The sequence below is a fragment of the Caretta caretta genome, chromosome 6, assembly GCF_965140235.1.
Source record: "Caretta caretta isolate rCarCar2 chromosome 6, rCarCar1.hap1, whole genome shotgun sequence".
In the NCBI taxonomy this organism is placed as follows: Eukaryota; Metazoa; Chordata; order Testudines; family Cheloniidae; genus Caretta; species Caretta caretta.
The window spans coordinates 26459471-26478080 of record NC_134211.1 but is presented as its reverse complement, the minus strand read 5'-3'; the positions used below and the strand labels follow the sequence as shown (position 1 = coordinate 26478080).

At 47.5% G+C, this 18610-nt stretch overlaps 1 protein-coding gene across 1 annotated transcript in view; it reads left to right on the top strand.

The window, feature by feature from the left end:
- Positions 1 to 18610, top strand: part of PTPRJ (protein tyrosine phosphatase receptor type J) — a 143003-nt gene that overhangs the window by 71270 nt on the left and 53123 nt on the right. The window contains exons 2-5 of the mRNA XM_075129335.1: positions 4664 to 4682; positions 5238 to 5459; positions 17847 to 18116; positions 18325 to 18594. Coding sequence (XP_074985436.1) covers positions 4664 to 4682; positions 5238 to 5459; positions 17847 to 18116; positions 18325 to 18594 — 781 coding nt within the window. The remainder of the gene's footprint in view (positions 1 to 4663; positions 4683 to 5237; positions 5460 to 17846; positions 18117 to 18324; positions 18595 to 18610) is intronic.

Below are 18610 nucleotides of genomic sequence, written 5' to 3'. Positions count from 1 at the left end.
AAAATGAGGGGGGATTTGATAGCTGCTTTCAACTACCTGACAGGGGGTTCCAGAGAGGATGGATCTAGACTGTTCTCAGTGGTAGCTGATGACAGAACAAGGAGTAATGGTCTGAAGTTGCAGTGGGAGAGGTTTAGGTTGGATATTAGGAAAAAGTTTTTCACTAGGAGGGTGGTGAAACACTGGAATGTGTCACCTAGGGAGGTGGTGGAATCTCCTTCCTTAGATATTTTTAAGGTTAGGCTTGACAAAGCCCTGGCTGGGATGATTTAGTTGGGGATTGGCCCTGCTTTGAGCAGGGGGTTGAACTAGGTGACCTCCTGAGGTCCCTTCCAATCCTGATATTCTATGAGAAAGGGAGTTTCTTGTGTGAGTGGCACTCCCCTTCTTGGGGATCTGTGAACATGGAAGGGAGCTTGAAGGCCCCGTGACAGGCTCCATATGTTTGTGATTCATATTTGACATAGATGAGAACTTTGGGTGAAATGTGAAATTAAAATATGGTGTTTTTGACAGTATGACCAAAGGTGGCTTATCACCAGAGTCAGGAAATGCAGGTATTCCAGTGAATGGGAGGAAAGAGTGTGTGAATGCTAATCTCATATGGAACTAAAAGATAATTTCCATATACTAAACAAGCAGTCTCAGCCAGGGACGAAAACCACTGCATAGAGGTGGGAAATGTGTGTGCCAAATGGTTAAGGGACCAGACAACTTTTTTGTGCACTGAATATTCAATCAGAATTATGTAAGAACACACCAGCTTTCCAACTACATTAAAATAGTGTGTGGAACATGTCATGGTGAACATGTAGCAGAACAGGACTGAGGGGAATCCACATTCTGTGCTAGTTTTACTGTGGCAGGTATTGGTGTCCAGAATGGCCAACTTCCTTTCTGATATGATGATGAGCGAAGTCACATCTTTACCTTTATTCTCTGAGCTAAAACTGGTAGGCCAGCAGAGCTGATGGGAAAAAGCAAGAGGCCAGGTGGTTTCTGCAACCCAGACTAGCCCTCTGAGAGGCTGTGGTGTTAGAGAGAAAGAGATTGCAAGTGTACAAGTACATGAAGAAGTGAGACGAAACCTGAACCATAGAAGACGAATGTGCTATTTGTCTGAATCACTAATCTCTCTAAATGTGCGTAGTACCTCATCTACATGAGATTTTACATTAGTGCAAGGCTAAGCATGATTTCATTCAGGTCCCTAGCGTCTCCTTACCATAATATGGGGTGAATCACATCAGAGTGGATGACCAGTCTGGCCTTTATAAATCTGGCAGTAATGCTAGAGGGGAAGGTGCTTGCCAGCTGCTCAGTCCATTCAGACAGAGGCTATCCTAGCCAATGCCAGGGACAGAGGTCTTTGGGAAGAAGCCTTCCTGTGCCTGGAGAATTTCCTCAAACTCTAGAATGAATTACAAAACTCCGTTTGATTTTGAGATTTTTATGGAAATGAAGTAGGGGCAAGAGGTGAATAAATGACACTATTTAGTTTTTCCAATATTTCTTTCTTCCTTTTCTTAAAGGCTTATTACACTCGATATCTATGTGTACTTGTATGGACTGTTCATGCGCATATAGGCAAGTTACACGTCAATAATTTTGTCTGTTTAATCCTTACATGTAATTGTTAAAATATATTACCACTATGCAGCAAAGGAAACAGTCAGTTTGCATTGGTAGGTTATGAGGATCTGAAAGTTCAGTTTGTTTTCTATGTGCCATGTGCCTGCTGAACTCCATCTAGTGGTGGTCTTTAGTCTCTTTTATGTGCATTTTCCAATCTATATTGTCTGCTGCCACCTAGTGGTAGAAGAAAATAATTATGGGTGAGTTCCATTAAATCATTGGTTTTCAAACTAGGGCATTTCCCCTTGTCTGGGAAGGGAGGCACAAAGGTTATCCAGTAGATGCAAGGACCTGACTGTCCTCTCACTAGCTAAACCTGCGGCTCCAGCTGCTGCTGCCGGGCTAGAAGAGCTAGGAGGAGTTTGGGGCGTAACATCTCCCTGTGCAGCAGCTTCAGGGGGTGGGGAGCATGTCAGCTCACTCTCCTCTCCAGAGGCTTGTGTGCATGTGTCCCCTTGTGAGAATTCCTCCCTTCCTGCACAGGCTCTTGTGCATGCATGCTGGGGATTGTGTCAGGGCCAAAGGAGCCTGTGGCCTGTGAGTGATTCTGGGGAGTCCCAGGGGTGGGAACACAAGAAAAGGGGTGCAGCCCAACTGTCTATCACCCACCCAGTGCATATCATGGAAAGGGGATGCTCAAAAGCTGGGGGACCCTGGCCAAGATGGACTCCTGGACCCCAGGTATCCAAAGAAACAGAGTTTCTTAGAAAGATGTGGGGTATACATGGGAGATGAATCTCCAAAGCGGAGTGCAGCAAAAAAAGCTTGGGAAACTCTGCATTAAATGTTTGCAGGTACTTAAACAACTTAATCAGAAATTGCAAGGCACTTCCCTGGATTTCCTTTTGCTAACACATACACGCATGTTGGCATTGCTATCTGAAAGGCTGCAGATTGGGTTCTTGGAGAATCATAAAAAGAAAAGGAGTACTTGTGGCACCTTAGAGACTAACCAATTTATTTGAGCATAAGCTTTCGTGAGCTACAGCTCACTTCATCGGATGCATACTGTGGAAAATACAGAAGATGTTTTTATACACACAGACCATGAAAAAATGGGTGTTATCACTACAAAAGGTTTTCTCTCACCCCACCCAACTCTCCTGCTGGTAATAGCTTATCTAAAGTGATCACTCTCCTCACAATGTGTATGATAATCAAGGTGGGCCATTTCCAGCACAAATCCAGGGTTTAACAAGAACGTCTGAGGAAAAGTGTGTGTGGGGGGGGGAATAAACAAGGGAAAATAGGTTACTTTTTATAATGAATCAACCATTCCCAGTCTCTATTCAAGCCTAAGTTAATTGTATCCAATTTGCAAATTAATTCCAATTCAGCAGTCTCTCATTGGAGTCTGTTTTTGAAGTTTTTTTGTTGAAGGATAGTCACTTTGAGATCAGAAATCGATTGACCAAAGAGATTGAAGTGTTCTCCGACTGGTTTATGAATGTTATAATTCTTGACATCTGATTTGTGTCCATTTATTCTTTTACGTAGAGACTGTCCAGTTTGCCCAATGTACATGGCAGAGGGGCATTGCTGGCACATGATGGCATATATCACATTGATAGATGTGCAGGTGAACGAGTCTCTGATAGTGTGGCTGATGTTATTAGGCCCTGTGATGGTGTCCCCTGAATAGATATGTGGGCACAGTTGTCAACGGGCAACACCAACATTCCACACAAAGATGGACTACAAGCCGTCAAGAACACTATCCCCGATAATGTCACGGCTAACCTGGTGGCTGAACTTTGTGACTTTGTCCTTACCCATAACTATTTTACATTTGGGGACAATGTATACTTTCTGTTCCTCAGACGTTCTTGTTAAACCCTGGATTTGTGGGGAAATGACCCACTTTGATTATCATACACATTATAAGGAGAGTGATCACTTTAGATAAGCTATTACCAGCAGGAGAGTGGGGTGGGGGGAGAGAAAACCTTTTGTAGTGATAACACCCATTTTTTCATGGTCTGTGTGTATAAAAACATCTTCTGTATTTTCCACAGTATGCATCCGAGGAAGTGAGCTGTAGCTCACGAAAGCTTATGCTCAAATAAATTGGTTAGTCTCTAAGGTGCCACAAGTACTCCTTTTCTTTTTGCGAATACAGACTAACACGGCTGTTACTCTGAAACCTTGGAGAATCATAGAATCATAGAATATCAGGGTTGGAAGGGACCTCAGGAGGTCATCTAGTCCAACCCCCACTCAAAGGAGGACCGATCCCCAACGAAATCATCCCAGCCAGGGCTTTGTCAAGCCTGACCTTAAAAATATCTAAGGAAGGAGATTCCACCACCTCCCTAGGTAACGCATTCCAGTGTTTCACCACCCTCCTCTTCTCTTCTGTAGACTAAACATCCCCAGTTCCCTCACACCCAGACAATTATTGTATGTCAACATATACAATAAAAATAACATTCTTAAAACTGTTTCCAGTTTATCAATGAAATATCTTTCAAATTTCACTGAGTTCAGAGAGCTTTGGATCAGAAACACATGGAGACATAATAGTAATGCTTATTGTGTAGTATACGGAGGATGGGAGAATGTTTTAAATCAAAGATGGAAAAGACTTCTTAGCTCTAGGCTCGTCCCTTCCAAGGGAAGATGATTCCCTAAGACACATTTTCTAGTATTTTGTCTGAGATCCTATAGGTTTCTTTTATAACTTTTTAGGTATAGTATAAAAAAAAATTAGTTGTGTATACCTATTTCTATAATTAAATATTGAAATATTGTGATTGCTGTATAACCCCCCCGCCCCGCACGCAATATAGCTGAGCAATTTTTTTGTTTGTTTTTTTTCTGTTAAATAAGTATTTTCTAGCTACTATTTTGTATGTCCATAAATTTTGGGTGTTCATTTTGCATATCAAAAGTTTTGATATCTACTAGCAAACATAGATTTGATCTGATTATATATTATCTCTGCAGCTGTTAATTTGAAGATGTTTAATTTCTGTTTCTTACTTCCAGTACTTAGTTATCTAACTCCTATTATTTATTTTATTTTCAGATCAAACCTGCAGCTGCCTGTAAGTGCCAATCTATTACTTTATTATGATTTTGTTTAGTATCCTAATTTCACAATGTGGCCACAAGAACAAATGGATATAAACTGGCCATCAATGAGGTCAGGCTTGAAATTAGACGAAGGTTTCTAACCATCAGAGGAGTGAAGTTCTGGAACTGGCTTCCAAGGGGAGCAGTGGGGGCAAAACACCTAACTGGCTTCAAGACTGAGCTTGATAGGTTTATGGAGAGGATGGGATGATGGGACTGCCTACAATGGCATGTAACTGATCTGCAACTGCTAGCAGCAAATATCTCCAATGGCCAGTGATTGGACACGACAGTACAATTAACACAAAGTAAAAAAGTCTGATGTAAAAGCAGGGAACAGTAAAGCGGTATTTAAAGTGGTGTTATAGTCTGAAGAAAACCTAAACAATAACAAAAGTGAATACACATACATAAAGTGAAATACCAGAATTATGTGAAGGTGTTTAACTCCTTTTCTTTTTGCGAATACAGACTAACACGGCTGCTACTCTGAAACCATTTTTCTGTAATTTTTCCTTTTCCTATAGGCCTTAATGTTTGCAGCTCAATAAATGCAAATGCAACAAAGACAGAAATCAACATAGACACATTACCAGAAAATGTTACAATAAGCAATGTAACTTTTACAAATGGAACTCTGTTCCAGGATTCACCACTGAACAATTCAATAGAAGGTCTTTCCCCTGGTGTACAATACATTATCAACTTTAAAAATGGAACAGAATCATGCTGCAAAAATATTACAACAAGTAAGTGACATGAGGTTGTTGTGGGAGGGAGTCTCTTTTCATTTTATAACTTTCTTACCATTTTAAGTCCTCTCTACACCACGAGAAAGCAAATGGCATAGCAGAGCGTGGCTCCACCTTGATTTCTGGCAGAGTATTGAACCATGTTATGTCAAAGACCTTTACCTGCTTAGTAGGCTTTGAAAACCGTTTGTGAACATGTGGCCTTACAACAGTTCATGAATGCAGGTGCTGTCACCTAGTTGTAGACTCTTTACCTATGAAGGGTTAGTTTCCTTTGCTTTCCTTTTCATGGCTTCAGCTGGCAGCATGGACAAATGTATAGAGTTGGGCTAGCGAAGTATGTGTTTGGATTGTGACTTATATTTGGAATACTTGTGTGACAAATCATTCCTGCAACTACTTATATACTATAATATATATGGTACTGTACCACATATCCAGATGATGTTGGCTGAGGGCCTTGTATTCTAGGGCCCTCTCCTTACATTGTTATACAGTCGGCAAGGCCCCTTTTCCCACAGTTGCAATAAGTATCTTTTAGAAAGACCATCAGGTTGGTGGTAACAGCCTTCAACAGCCTGAATGATGTAGGCAGGAGAAATGAGGCAGCCTGACATCTGAGTGATGTGGAGGTCAGTGCTGCTACTCCTCAGTCCTGGCTGATCAAACCCTCAGATGGAAAAGGGACTGAGGGAGCCAAGGGGTGAAGGGGATCAGTAATCAACAACGAGGAAATACCCAGTTGTGGATGAGGAAAGTTACTGCTAAGGCCTCCAGAGTCCAGACTGCCTCCTGGCATAAGTAGACTGAATAAAGTAAGTCTTTATATGCACATAAATGAAAACCTAGCCCAGCATATTCTACCTGAGCACATCAGTAAGTCCTTAAGGAGTTCTAAGGGTGCTGCCCTCTATCAGTAAATGTTAACCTCTTGCCACATTACTGTGTCTTGCTGCCCCCTTTCTATTTCCCCCGTTGTTACTCAAGACTTCCCATCACCATCCTCCTATTCAAAACTGCCCTTTCCTTCTTAATGCTCATTATAAGATGTTCCCTGCTAAATTTACACCAGGCGTGGATTAGCTGATTGACGCTAAAAGGAGGGGTTGTGGGAAGCAGTGTGAAAATTCTGTTGGAGGCTATGAATTAATATAGTCTTGTGGTTAGCATCAGACGTGTTTAAAGCAAAGAAATTCCCTTTGATAAGTTTCATTTTAATAAATCTGGCTGATCTATCAGGACAACACTGAGTGACTCTAATGGCATAATTTGGAATTATGATCTTTTATGTATATTCTTGTAATTGTTAGTATTGCAACCACTTGCCTGTCTGTATTACTGCCCATAGTGTTATATAATCTAGCTCCAGAATCTAACATTTATAAGGCACTTTTTCAGATTATTCCATATTCTGTATTGGAAAAATTACTTCTGAGATTTAGAAAAATAACTGAAGGGCAGTATAGATGCACTTTGTATATAAGAAGGCTACATCTCTTGTAAGGCCATGGAAGAAAGAGAGAAACAGTTACGGTAACTTACCCTCACAATCCAATATTAGTAAAATGGAGTGGTCAAAAGTGTACACAGGTTTTGGGTGTCCCATAAGTAAACTAGTAATTCCTTAATGGTTTCATATGAAAGATACAGAGCTACATTCACTGGTACACTCCAGCTGCTTTGTACTTCTTTGCTGATGCATAACCAGAGTGGTGCACTCAGCCAAAACATATCGATTAATCTAACCCATAACGGCTAGAAGAATGCCAGTTATAGTAAAAGAAGGAACTTTTTACATTAATATGGCCATGAGGTGGAGTAAGGGAAGTGCTCAGAGTTCAAGCATATGATAATCCATGTTATGACAAATCCTAGAATGGCATTAAGAACTTCCAGAGCAAAGTCACTAGAAAGACATTACATGAAAGTGTACTCTGATATGTTCACAAGCAGAACAGCTTGTCTTGCCATGTCCATAATGACAAAAATGACATTTCATGCTCTACCCTATAAAATTAATATTAGTATTCACTAGTTCTGGGGCTAAATAAGACATGATTGTAAATGACAATTTTTTGGATCGCTGTTATAGAATACTGCAGTAGGTCTTAAAAAAACTCCAACCTTATAGTGTAAAAACACATTTATTTTCTGTGAATTAATATTGGAGCACTAATTGTTTTGTTTTCCTCTCAGCAAATGTTCTTGCTGTACTAATACATATACTTTTTACTAGACAGAACCCAGTGCAGTTTTTGATATCAAAGTTATAAATATCACCACAGGAGAAGAAACCTTGACTTGGTAAAACAGTAATGATGAGCCTTCTCAGTAAACTTAAAGGATAGTCTATGCAGTTAATGAAAGTTTTTCTCCAAAAAAATCACTTCCCAAATCACGACTGCTACCATTATGGGATTCAATACTGGTGCCTTTTATGCAGTTAGGGTTTTTGCACAAGCTGCAGGGACTGAAGGAGACCCCACTGCCACAGAGACCTGTATGAGTAAGCAGGGCCAGCATTTCTGCCACAGGGGGCCCTGGAAAGCTAAGTTACATGATTGGGCTTCAGCTTCAGCCCTGCGCACTGGGGCTCAGGCTTTGGCTCCTTAGTTTCTGCCCTGGACCCCAGCGAATCTTAACACCATCCCTGCGAGTAAGTCATTGAAACCTCTTTCAAGGAAACGTTCTGAAATGATAATCTGTTGTTTCAACCTCTGTCACCTCATCACTTTGTCTGATTTATGAAATTTCTGTACATCTTTGACAGAAAACCCTACATTTTAGTTGATCTACTTGTAACTGTTCAGTCTAAGGCCTTGTCTACACTATGAGGAAAAATCAATCTCAGCTATGCAATTTGAGTTACGTGAATAGCATAACTCAAATCAACGTAGCTTAGATCTACTTACTGTGGGGTCCACACTACACGATGTCAACAGGAGACACTCTCCCGTCAACTCCTCTTACTCCAGTAAAATACAGGAGTCGATGGACCCGCTAGACCCGCTAAATTGACTGCCAATGCATTGATCGTCGTGCATCAATCCCCTCGTAAGTGTAGACAAGCCCTGAGATAAGTGATTTCTGCCAACGCAATACTGCTGCAGTTAGTAGTGCTGGGGTGCTTAGTAGCTTTAAGAACATAATGTCTGGCCCACAGAATTAACAATAAAAGCTAGTGCTACAATAAATACAAGAGTGTGTGTTACAATGGGGAATCATCCCACAGTCTTCATAGCCTTGTGTGTGTCTGTGCGAGTGCGAGAGAGAGAGAGAGAGCGCACTCTTCATCCATAAAGATTATAGCCCTCTTGATCAAGGAATTTTCCTTGCATTGAGGGGCTGTTTGCACTTGAATAAATGCCCAGAAGGAAGTGCTATATTTCACTCAAGTTGTCCAGCTTTGTCACTGTTCTTAAATGAACTCATTCATGTTTGGTAAGTCCCAGAGGCATTTTAACCAGATGGTCTATATGGGATATCACTGAGCATTTCTGAGTTGCTAAAGTCTGGATTGTTGGTTTTTTGTAGTTGCTATGGTGGTTCTGAGGAAACATTCCTTTTTATTTGGAGTCAGGGGAACTAACGAGGATGTTTTTGCCTGCACTTGCACAGCTTGCTGTTGAGCATAAGCTGTGATTCAAGAGTCTTGTTTGTCCTGGCAAAAGTTTTATCCCACACCAAACAAGGCCACAGCATATGGATAAGGGACTATGATAGGTGTCGGTCGGTCCTCCGAGCCCCTAGGGGCGATGGAGAGCAATGGTCTCCGTGGCAGGCCTCGGCCCCACCTCCCAGGTGTTGGGGAATTAGCGGGAAGGTGTGCCGGCCAGAGTCAATAGCGCGCCCCTCAGGCAGGGGAGCGCCGGGGTAGGGGAACGCAGGCCCACCCAACTCTATTGTGTTCCAGCCCAGGACCCTAACAGTGGCGGGAGGCGAAGGTCCTGCCGCTGGGTCAGCGGGGCAGTCCGCGCCCACTGACCAAACACACCCACCCTACGGTGTAGTTGGGCCCCTGGGCTACTTCCTACCCAGTCTCTCTCAGGCGGGTCGCTCCGGTCCCTCCATCTCCTCCGGGTAGTCCGCTGCGGGCAGCTCCAGTTCCTCCATCTCCTCCGGGTATTCCGCTGCGGGCAGCTCCGGTTCCTCCGGGTATTCCGCTGCGGGCCAGTCCCGCTCCCCCTCGGTTTCAGACTCACGCTGGCCCGGGCTGCAGTCAGGCCCCTCCAGGTCCTCTGGGTACTCAGCGGCCGGCAGCCCTGGTTGCCACAGGCCTTCCCCCTGGTCAGGCTCCTCCTTGCCCAGGGCTTTGCCTGGGTCAGCAGCAGGATCGCGAGGGAGCAGCCTGTGTCTGTCTCCCTCTCTGGTGCTCTCCTCACTGGGCAGAAGGCCCCGCCCTTTGTACTTCCTGTCCCACCCTTCCCCTTCCGGGATTGGCGGAAGCTTGGCCTGGCCCCGCCCACTCAGGCTCAGAGGATGGCTCTTTACCCTCTGGTTCGGAGGGGAGCCACCCTGGCTCCCTACATACCCAACCCCTCAAATCCAGCTCCCGATCTTTGGAGCTGGCGTCCTCACCTTCTCCGAGGCGGGATAGGAAATCCGCATTGGCGTTGTCTCGTCCCGCCCGATGGTGGATCGTGAAGGCATAGGGCTGCAGAGCGAGATAGCATCGCATCAGCCTGGCATTATTGTCCTTCATCGTATTGAGCCATTTCAGGGGTGCGTGGTCTGTAACCGGTATAAAGGGGGCCCCGAGGAGGTAGTAGCGGAGAGCATCGACTGCCCACTTAACGGGTAGGGCCTCTTTCTCCACAACGGAGTAGTTCCGTTCTCTGGGGAACAGCTTCCGACTGAGGTAAACAATCGGGTGTTCCTCCCCGTCCACCTCCTGCGAGAGGACTGCCCCAAGCCCAACGCCTGAGGCATCTGTCTGGACAATAAAGTCATGATGAAAGTCAGGGCTGAAGAGTATTGGATCACTACACAGCCGTTCTTTGATGGTTCGAAAGGCCGTCTCGCACTCGTTGGACCAATGCACCCGGTGGGGACTGTCCTTTGTCAAGAGTTCCATTAGTGGGGCCATAATGCTTGCGAAGTGGGGTACAAACCGCCGGTAATAACCAGCTAAGCCCAAAAATTGACGTACTTGCCTCTTCGTGGTCGGCACCGGGCATTCCTGGAGTGCTTGGACCTTCCCGATGAGGGGGCGGACCTGTCCCCGGCCCAAGGTGTACCCCAGGTAAGTGGTTTCCTCCCGCCCGATTCGGCATTTTTTCGGGTTGGCCGTCAGCCCAGCTACGCGGAGGTCCCGGAGGACTGCCGCTACTTGGTTAAGATGCTCCTCATGACCACATCGTCCAGGTAGACCGCCATGTATTTCGTGTGTGGTTGCAACACCCGGTCCATCAAACGCTGGAAGATTGCCGGGGCCCCATGTAGGCCGAAAGGCATCCGGGTGAACTGGTATAACCCTGAAGGGGTGGCAAACACGGTCTTCTCCTTGGACCTGGGATCCAAGGGGATCTGCCAGTACCCTTTGGTGAGATCTAAAGTGGTGATATAACAGACCTCCCCGAGCCGGTCGAGGAGCTCATCGACGCGGGGCATCGGATAGGCGTCAAATTTTGAGATGGCGTTGACCCTCCGGAAGTCAATTGCAAAATCGCCGGCTCCCATCGGGCTTCGGTACGAGGACGACGGGGCTCCACCACTCACTCTGGGAGGGCTCAATAACACCCAGCTCCAACATCGCCTGGACTTTCTCCTCTACGGCCTCCCGCATTCGCCTCGGCAATGGCTGGGTTGTCTCTCGGACCACCACCCCGGGTTCCATCTGGATCACATGGTAGGTGAGCGTAGTCTGCCCAGATTTCATGGTGAACGTCTTGGGGAACGCCCTCACTAAGCAGAGTGCCTGTTCTCGCTGCTCGACGGTGAGTGTCTCTGCTAGCTGGGGTTCACCATTATCTGACTCCTCGGGGGGTTGGGGCCCCAGTTCCGGTTCAGGGGGATATGGGGCCACTAGGAGCCCTTCCCGGTCCTGCCAAGGTTTTAAGAGGTTTACATGATAAATCTGCTTTTCCTTACGGTGACCAGGTTGCTGAATCTCATAAGTTACTGGCCCTACCTGGCGAAGGACCTCATATGGACCCTGCCAGCGGGCAAAAAGCTTTGATTCCTCTGAGGGGAGCAGGAGGAGCACTCAGTCCCCTGGCCCGAATGATCGAGCCTGGGCGCCCCGATTGTAGTGCTGCTCCTGGGCTCTTTGGGCGGTGTTTAAGTTCTCCCTCGCGAGCTCGCCTGCCCGCGCCAGCCGCCTCTGCAGTTGTAAGACATATTGCAAGAGACCCTGGGTTGTGGACGGGTTGTGTTCCCAAGTCTCCCTCAAGAGGCCCAACACCCCGCGGGGTCGCCGCCCATAGAGGAGCTCGAACGGGGAGAACTTCGTGGACGCCTGTGGGACTTCTCGAATCGCCAGTAGTAAAGGAGGGAGCAGCTGGTCCCACTGGCGGAGATCCTGGGTGGGGAAACGCCGCAACATCCCCTTCAGGGTCCGGTTGAACCGCTCGACCAATCCGTCAATCTGGGGATGGTAGACCGAGGTCTGCAATTTCTTAATCCCCAATAGGGCACATACCTGGCGGAACAGCTTAGATGTGAAGTTGGTCCCTTGATCAGTGAGTATCTCCCGTGGGAGGCCCACCCTTGCGAAGATCTTCACGAGCTCCGCAGCGATAGTGCGGGCGGTGATACTTCTTAAGGGGATGGCCTCCGGGAAGCAGGTGGTGTAGTCCATCAGGACAAGGATGTACTGATGGCCCGCCTTGCTTTTTGGGAAAGGCCCGACCAGGTCCATTGCTACCAGCTCAAATGGCACACCTACGACTGGTAACGGGACCAGGGGGGCCTTCCGTACCCCGGCCGGGGCTGCATGATGGCAATCCGGGCACGACGCACAATACTCCTTCACCTCATGGTGGACGCCAGGCCAGAAGAACCTGGCCAGGACCCTGGCCACAGTTTTTTCCTGCCCTAAATGGCCGGTAGCCGGGATGTCATGTGCAAGCTTCAGGACAGCCCGACAATGGATGCGGGGGACCACGAGTTGGGTCCGGACCTCTTGGGTCTGGGGGTCTCGATCAAGGCGGTAGAGCCGCTCGTGGTTGAGTTCAAACCTGGGCCACTGGGTGGTGCGTTGCGCCTCCACAACCTCACCATCCACCCGGGCCAGCTGCTCGTAGGCAAACCGGAGCGTAGGATCCTCCCTTTGATCTCTGCTAAAGTCCACCAGTTCAGGAGGGGGACCCGCCACTTCCAGGCGAGGGATGATGCCATCGCCACATTCATTAACTGCGTTACTCCATGCACCGTAATGGGGACCCGCACCGTGGGGTACGATTTTACATCTCCGTGGATGCACTGAATCCGTACTTCCCCGACGGTCTGCTGGGGATCCGAGAAGAGTGCCTGGCGGACAAGGGTCTGCCCACAGCCCGAATCGACTAGACCCACCATGGGGACCCCGGCGACTTCCATGGGAGCTGTCAGTTTGGCCACGGAGGGCAGACGGGCCCATCGCTCCCCGGCGCACACCAGGCCAAAGTTGCAGTCCATTGCAGGACAGTCCCGTTGCAGATGCCCATCCTCGCCACATCAGAAACAAGGTCCTACCTCTGGGCGCGCCAGCCGCGTGGGGGCACCGGTGGGGCCGCAGAGTGGGCTGGGGCCTGGTGGTCGGGTTAAGTGTCCAGGGCCGAAGAGTGGTGTTGACTTGGGCCGTTGGGAAAACTCGGTCCTGCTGCCTTCTGGTCGTCGGGTATGGTGGGGTGCGTTGGTTTGGGAGGCGGGCCCCCTCCGTTCAAGTTTCTGTGCATTGGGTCCAGGGTTTGGGGGGCGGGCGACCGGTCCTGTCGGGGCCTCAGCCTTGAGAAAGTCCTCCATAAGCGCGACGGCCGAGCTCAGACTTTGTGGCCGGTGCCTTAACACCCAAGCCTTCCCCTGGGGTGGGAGGATGTGCACGAATTGCTTGAGGATGACCTGTTCTGTCACCTCAGCTGCGGGTCGACGCTCGGGTTGGAGCCATTGGGTACCCACGTCCTTCAGTTCCTGGGCCACTGCCCGGGGTCTGGCGCCCGGTGGGTAGACCTTTTCCCGAAACCGTAGCCGAAAGGTTTCCGGGGTAATGTCGAAGGCATCCAAGATAGCCGCTTTCACTCGAGCATAAATGCGGGCCTCATCATCTGGGAGCCCACAATAAGCCTTCTGGGCTAGCCCCGTCAGATATGGGGCGAGGAGTGCCGCCCATTGGTCAGGCGCCCAACCAGCCACTGAGGCCACCCGCTCGAAGGTCACTAGGTAGGCTTCCGGGTCATCCTCAGGCCCCATCTTGGCCAGACGGATCGGTGGGGCGGGAGGGGTCGGGGTGGCTGCCCGCTCCGGTTGAGCGCCACCATGGCCCGACCACAGGGTTGCAAGCTGCTGGAAGCACTGGGTTTGTTGTTCCTGGTGCTGGGCCCCCAGGGTTTGGAGCAACTGCTGCTGGTGGGCGCCCAGCTGTTGCACGAGTTGGTACTGCTGCTGTTGCTGGCTCTCAGCCAGGAACTTGATAAGCCTTTCCATCTCCATCTTTCCAGTAGGGGAGCTTCAGAGGCGCCCTCGCACTTACCCCTTTCGACAGGGGTTGGGATTGCCTGCCCGCATTCTCCACCACTTGTGATAGGCGTCGGTCGGTCCTCCGAGCCCCTAGGGGCGATGGAGAGCAATGGTCTCCGTGGCAGGCCTCGGCGCCACCTCCCGGGCATTGGGGAATTAGCAGGAAGGTGTGCCGGCCGGAGTCAGTCGCGCGCCCCTCAGGCAGGGGAGCTCCGGCCAGAGTCAGTCGCGCGCCCCTCAGGCAGGGGAGCGCCGGCCAGAGTCAGTCGCGCGCCCCTCAGGCAGGGGAGTGCCGGCCAGAGTCAGTCGCGCGCCCCTCAGGCAGGGGAGCGCCGGCCAGAGTCAGTCGCGCGCCCCTCAGGCAGGGGAGCGCCGGGGTAGGGGAACGCAGGCCCACCCAACTCCACTGCATTCCAGCCCAGGGCCCTAACAGTGGCGGGAGGCGAAGGTCCCGCCGCTGGGTCAGTGGGGCAGTCTGCGCCCGCTGACCAAACACACCCACTCCACAGTGTAGTTGGGCCCCTGGGCTACTTCCTACCCAGTCTCTCTCAGGCGGGTCGCTCCGGTCCCTCCATCTCCTCCAGGTAGTCTGCTGCGGGCAGCTCCAGTTCCTCCATCTCCTCCGGGTATTCCGCTGCGGGCAGCTCCGGTTCCTCTGGGTATTCCGCTGTGGGCCAGTCCCGCTCCCCCTCGGTTTCGGACTCACGCTGGCCCGGGCTGCAGTCAGGCCCCTCCAGGTCCTGGGTACTCAGTGGCCGGCAGCCCTGGTTGCCACAGGCCTTCCCCCCGGTCAGGCTCCTCCTTGCCCAGGGCTTTGCCTGGGTCAGCAGCAGGATCGCGAGGGAGCAGCCTGTGTCTGTCTCCCTCTCTGGTGCTCTCCTCACTGGGCAGAAGGCCCCGCCCTTTGTACTTCCTGTCCCACCCTTCCCCTTCCGGGGATTGGCGGAAGCTTGGCCTGGCCCCGCCCACTCAGGCTCAGAGGGTGGCTCTTTACCCTCTGGTTCGGAGGGGAGCCACCCTGGCTCCCTACAGGGACCCTTTCCCTGTTTTGCATTTCCAGCATACGTATTTGTAAATTTTGGAGGAAGTCCAATTCATACAACTTCAACAGACTAGACCCCTTACTGAGAAGTAAGAAGAAGGGCTTGTCTATACAATGCTTTAGTCTGCACCAGGGAGGTCCACACGAGCATGTCACACTCTAACTGGCGTGTGTGGACCCTGCTGACATGCACTCAAAGTTCCCTACTGTGAGCTAATGTAGTGCTGTGCGAAACTGGACTATGTTAACGTGCACTAGGGAACTTTTAGTGAGTGCCGCAGGGTCCACTGTGTGGCATGCTAATGTGGACTGAAATTTACATCCTTCTGGTGTGGACTAAACCACCATGTAGACGAGCCCTGAGACACGCTAGATGCAACTCACCACTGGCATGAACAGGAAATTAGATATTTTCTTAATTTTTTGTAAGGTAAATTCTGTTTTCTTTTGGTTAATTTATCAGTAATTTTAAAGCACTATGTAAATTAAACAAAAAACCCAAAACCAGCAAATTTATCTTACAAGCTACTTCCATGATCTAATCCTGCACTTTCTCTTTACATTTTTAATACATGTTGCTTCCAATATAAGAGAGGTAAACAGTCATTGATAGTATGGAGTCTTGGGGAATTTTCATAATATATATTGCTTCATATAAATATTTTAGAAGTCCCTGGTGATTTTGGAGACTAAGTACTTTAAAATATGTATTAAAATCATGTTATCATTGTAGTGTATCCATTCAAAGAATGTGAATATTTGAATATTTAATACTTTCTCTTAGTTGTTTTGTTAAACACCTAACTCTATTGACTTCAGTGGAGCCAGGATTTCACTCAAAAAGTAACTTACATTCAAAGTAACTTACATTCAAGTAATAAAATCCAGTAGACAATAGTTAATCTGAAATATGAGCTTCATTGATAATTGTACCCCAGGTGAGCAAAGCTTTGGTTTTGTCTAGGACAACTAAGGATAAAAAGTTAAGTAGGAAATGTTTACTGGTATTGTCAGTAATTTCATTTCTCGTTAGAACGAACAAACAAACCTGACTTCTGACATGCTGTGCCCTGTTTAATCAAGTTCTGGTGTGACCTTCTTGGCCTTTTGAAAATCCTAGCAGTTAAAAACATCTAAGGGATATAGGGAAATGCTTCAGTTATAAATGTATGACTTCTGTAGAGCCCTACACACCTAAATTTGTATGAATTGCAATACAGAAGAAAATGCAGAGTATTTAAAAAAAAAAATCAGTTAAGCAAATCTATTCATTCCTCAGCATATTAAGATAGGAATTAAGTAAAATTCAGGGATATGCTGTTAGATTTCCTGAGCTGTGCTGTGCTGATGCTTGGTAAAATTAGAGATGACGTGTGCAGGAAAGGTAGCCCTCAACCACCTTTCTGTTTTCCTGAACATGAGGCTGCTGAGAGCTGAAATGGCACCCACTGTAACTTACATCAGACCCACCTTCCCCCTCCTGGCATTTCCCTTACATGGTAGCAGTAATAGGAGATGGGAAGGCTGGAGCAGCCCAAAGGGCTGAGGGTTTGGTCCTTTAATTTTAGTCTGGTCCAGTGATATTGTGCTTTAATTTTAACTGGAAGTGTGCTTCTGAAAGTTGCAGAATTGACATCCCTGTGAAGTCCTCTGTCTATGCTATAGGCAGCGGAAGTGCAAAATTCTCCCTTGTCAGCAAGCTTCAACCTTGACCTTTGCATTCTATCTTCTAAGGGGAAAGGAGCCAGTTCATTTTCCATGACTGTTCACTTGTTGGTCTCTCTGAACTACCACCAACAAAGATGCCAGTTGTGATAGTGGCTTATATGGTATAGAATTGATGTGTACGGAAATGGACTATGGCTAGCAACTCTTTTTTCATGCAGGTCACTAAACAGCCAGCAGGCTACAGTGATTTACAATCATCAGCCTGAGCTGAAATCAAACTGGTGGTGTAAAGGTGACCGGCACTGCCTTACATTACCATTTCCATACAATCCCCTGCCAGAATTCAATCTCAGTATACAAACTCTTAACATTTTCTGCAATTACATTTTTTTCTTTATGCAATTCTTTCTTCCATGCTAAAGATAAACTACCTCTTTCTGTTTCTTAAACAGAGCCCAGTCCAGTTTTTAACATCCAGGTTACAAATGTTAGTGCACATGAATTAACTTTAACATACAGTTACAGGATATATATGTTAAAAATAAAACCTAACCTATTGAGAGCCAGACGTTGAAAACCAAGTGATGTAATTATTGACTTAGAACTTGGGACCTTTTACAGCTTCACAATACTTCCACAAGCAGTGGATAATAAGACTGAAGGAGACCCAAAAGCCACAAACATCTATATAAGAAAGTGACTGAGTTATTTTTCAGGCAGCAGGCCCGGGGCTGGTGGGAATAGAGAGTAAGGAATATCTTCTTTAAGGGTGACTTTCACTGCACCCACACATGGCCCATGTAAAACCTCATGGTAAATTGGGATGTCAGACTTTTGATAGATCTACTGGACCAGACGACCCAGGGTGGCAATTCCTATCGATTGCAGGGTATTGGAAAGGTAAACTCCACTGCTAATACTTCAGAGTTAAGAGTGCAAGGCTGTAGTGCAGTCAGCCCACAACTGCTATTCCACAAATAATTACACCTCAACAAATAATTGTCTCTTGTCTTCAACAGTGCCGAGTCCAGTGTTTAACATCGAGGTTTCCAATGTCAGTACAGACAAAGTGTCTTTAACCTGGGAAAACAAAGATGATGCTGCTTCTGAGTACAGTTACAGGATACTCATTGAAAATAAACCTTCACCTACTAGGAACATGACAGTCAGTGCCAGGGAAGCTGTAATTCCAGACTTAAATCCTGGTACATTTTGCAACTTCACAATATTTCCACTCGCAGCAGATAACAAGACTGAAGGAGACCCAAATTCAACATCCATTTATACAAGTAAGTCATTGAGCCACATTTGACTGTTTCATGTGAATACTCTGATAACCGAGTGTGACAATTCCTGTGGAATGCATGGGGGTTGGAAAGCAAACTCCACCGCTAATACTTCAGAGTTAAGAGTGCAAGGCTGTCGTGCAGTCAGCCCACAACTGCTATTCCACAAATAATTACACCTCAACAAATAATTGTCTCTTGTCTTCAACAGTGCCGAGTCCAGTGTTTAACATCGAGGTTTCCAAAGTCAGTACAGATGAAGTGTCTTTAACCTGGGAAAACAAAGATGCTGCTGCTTCTGAGTACAGTTACAGGATACTCATTGAAAATAAACCTTCAACTACTAGGAACATGACAGTCAATGACAGGAAAGCTGTAATTTCAGGCTTAAATCCTGGTACATTTTGCAACTTCACAATATTTCCACTCGCAGCAGATAACAAGACTGAAGGAGACCCAAATTCAACATCCATTTATACAAGTAAGTCATTGAGCCA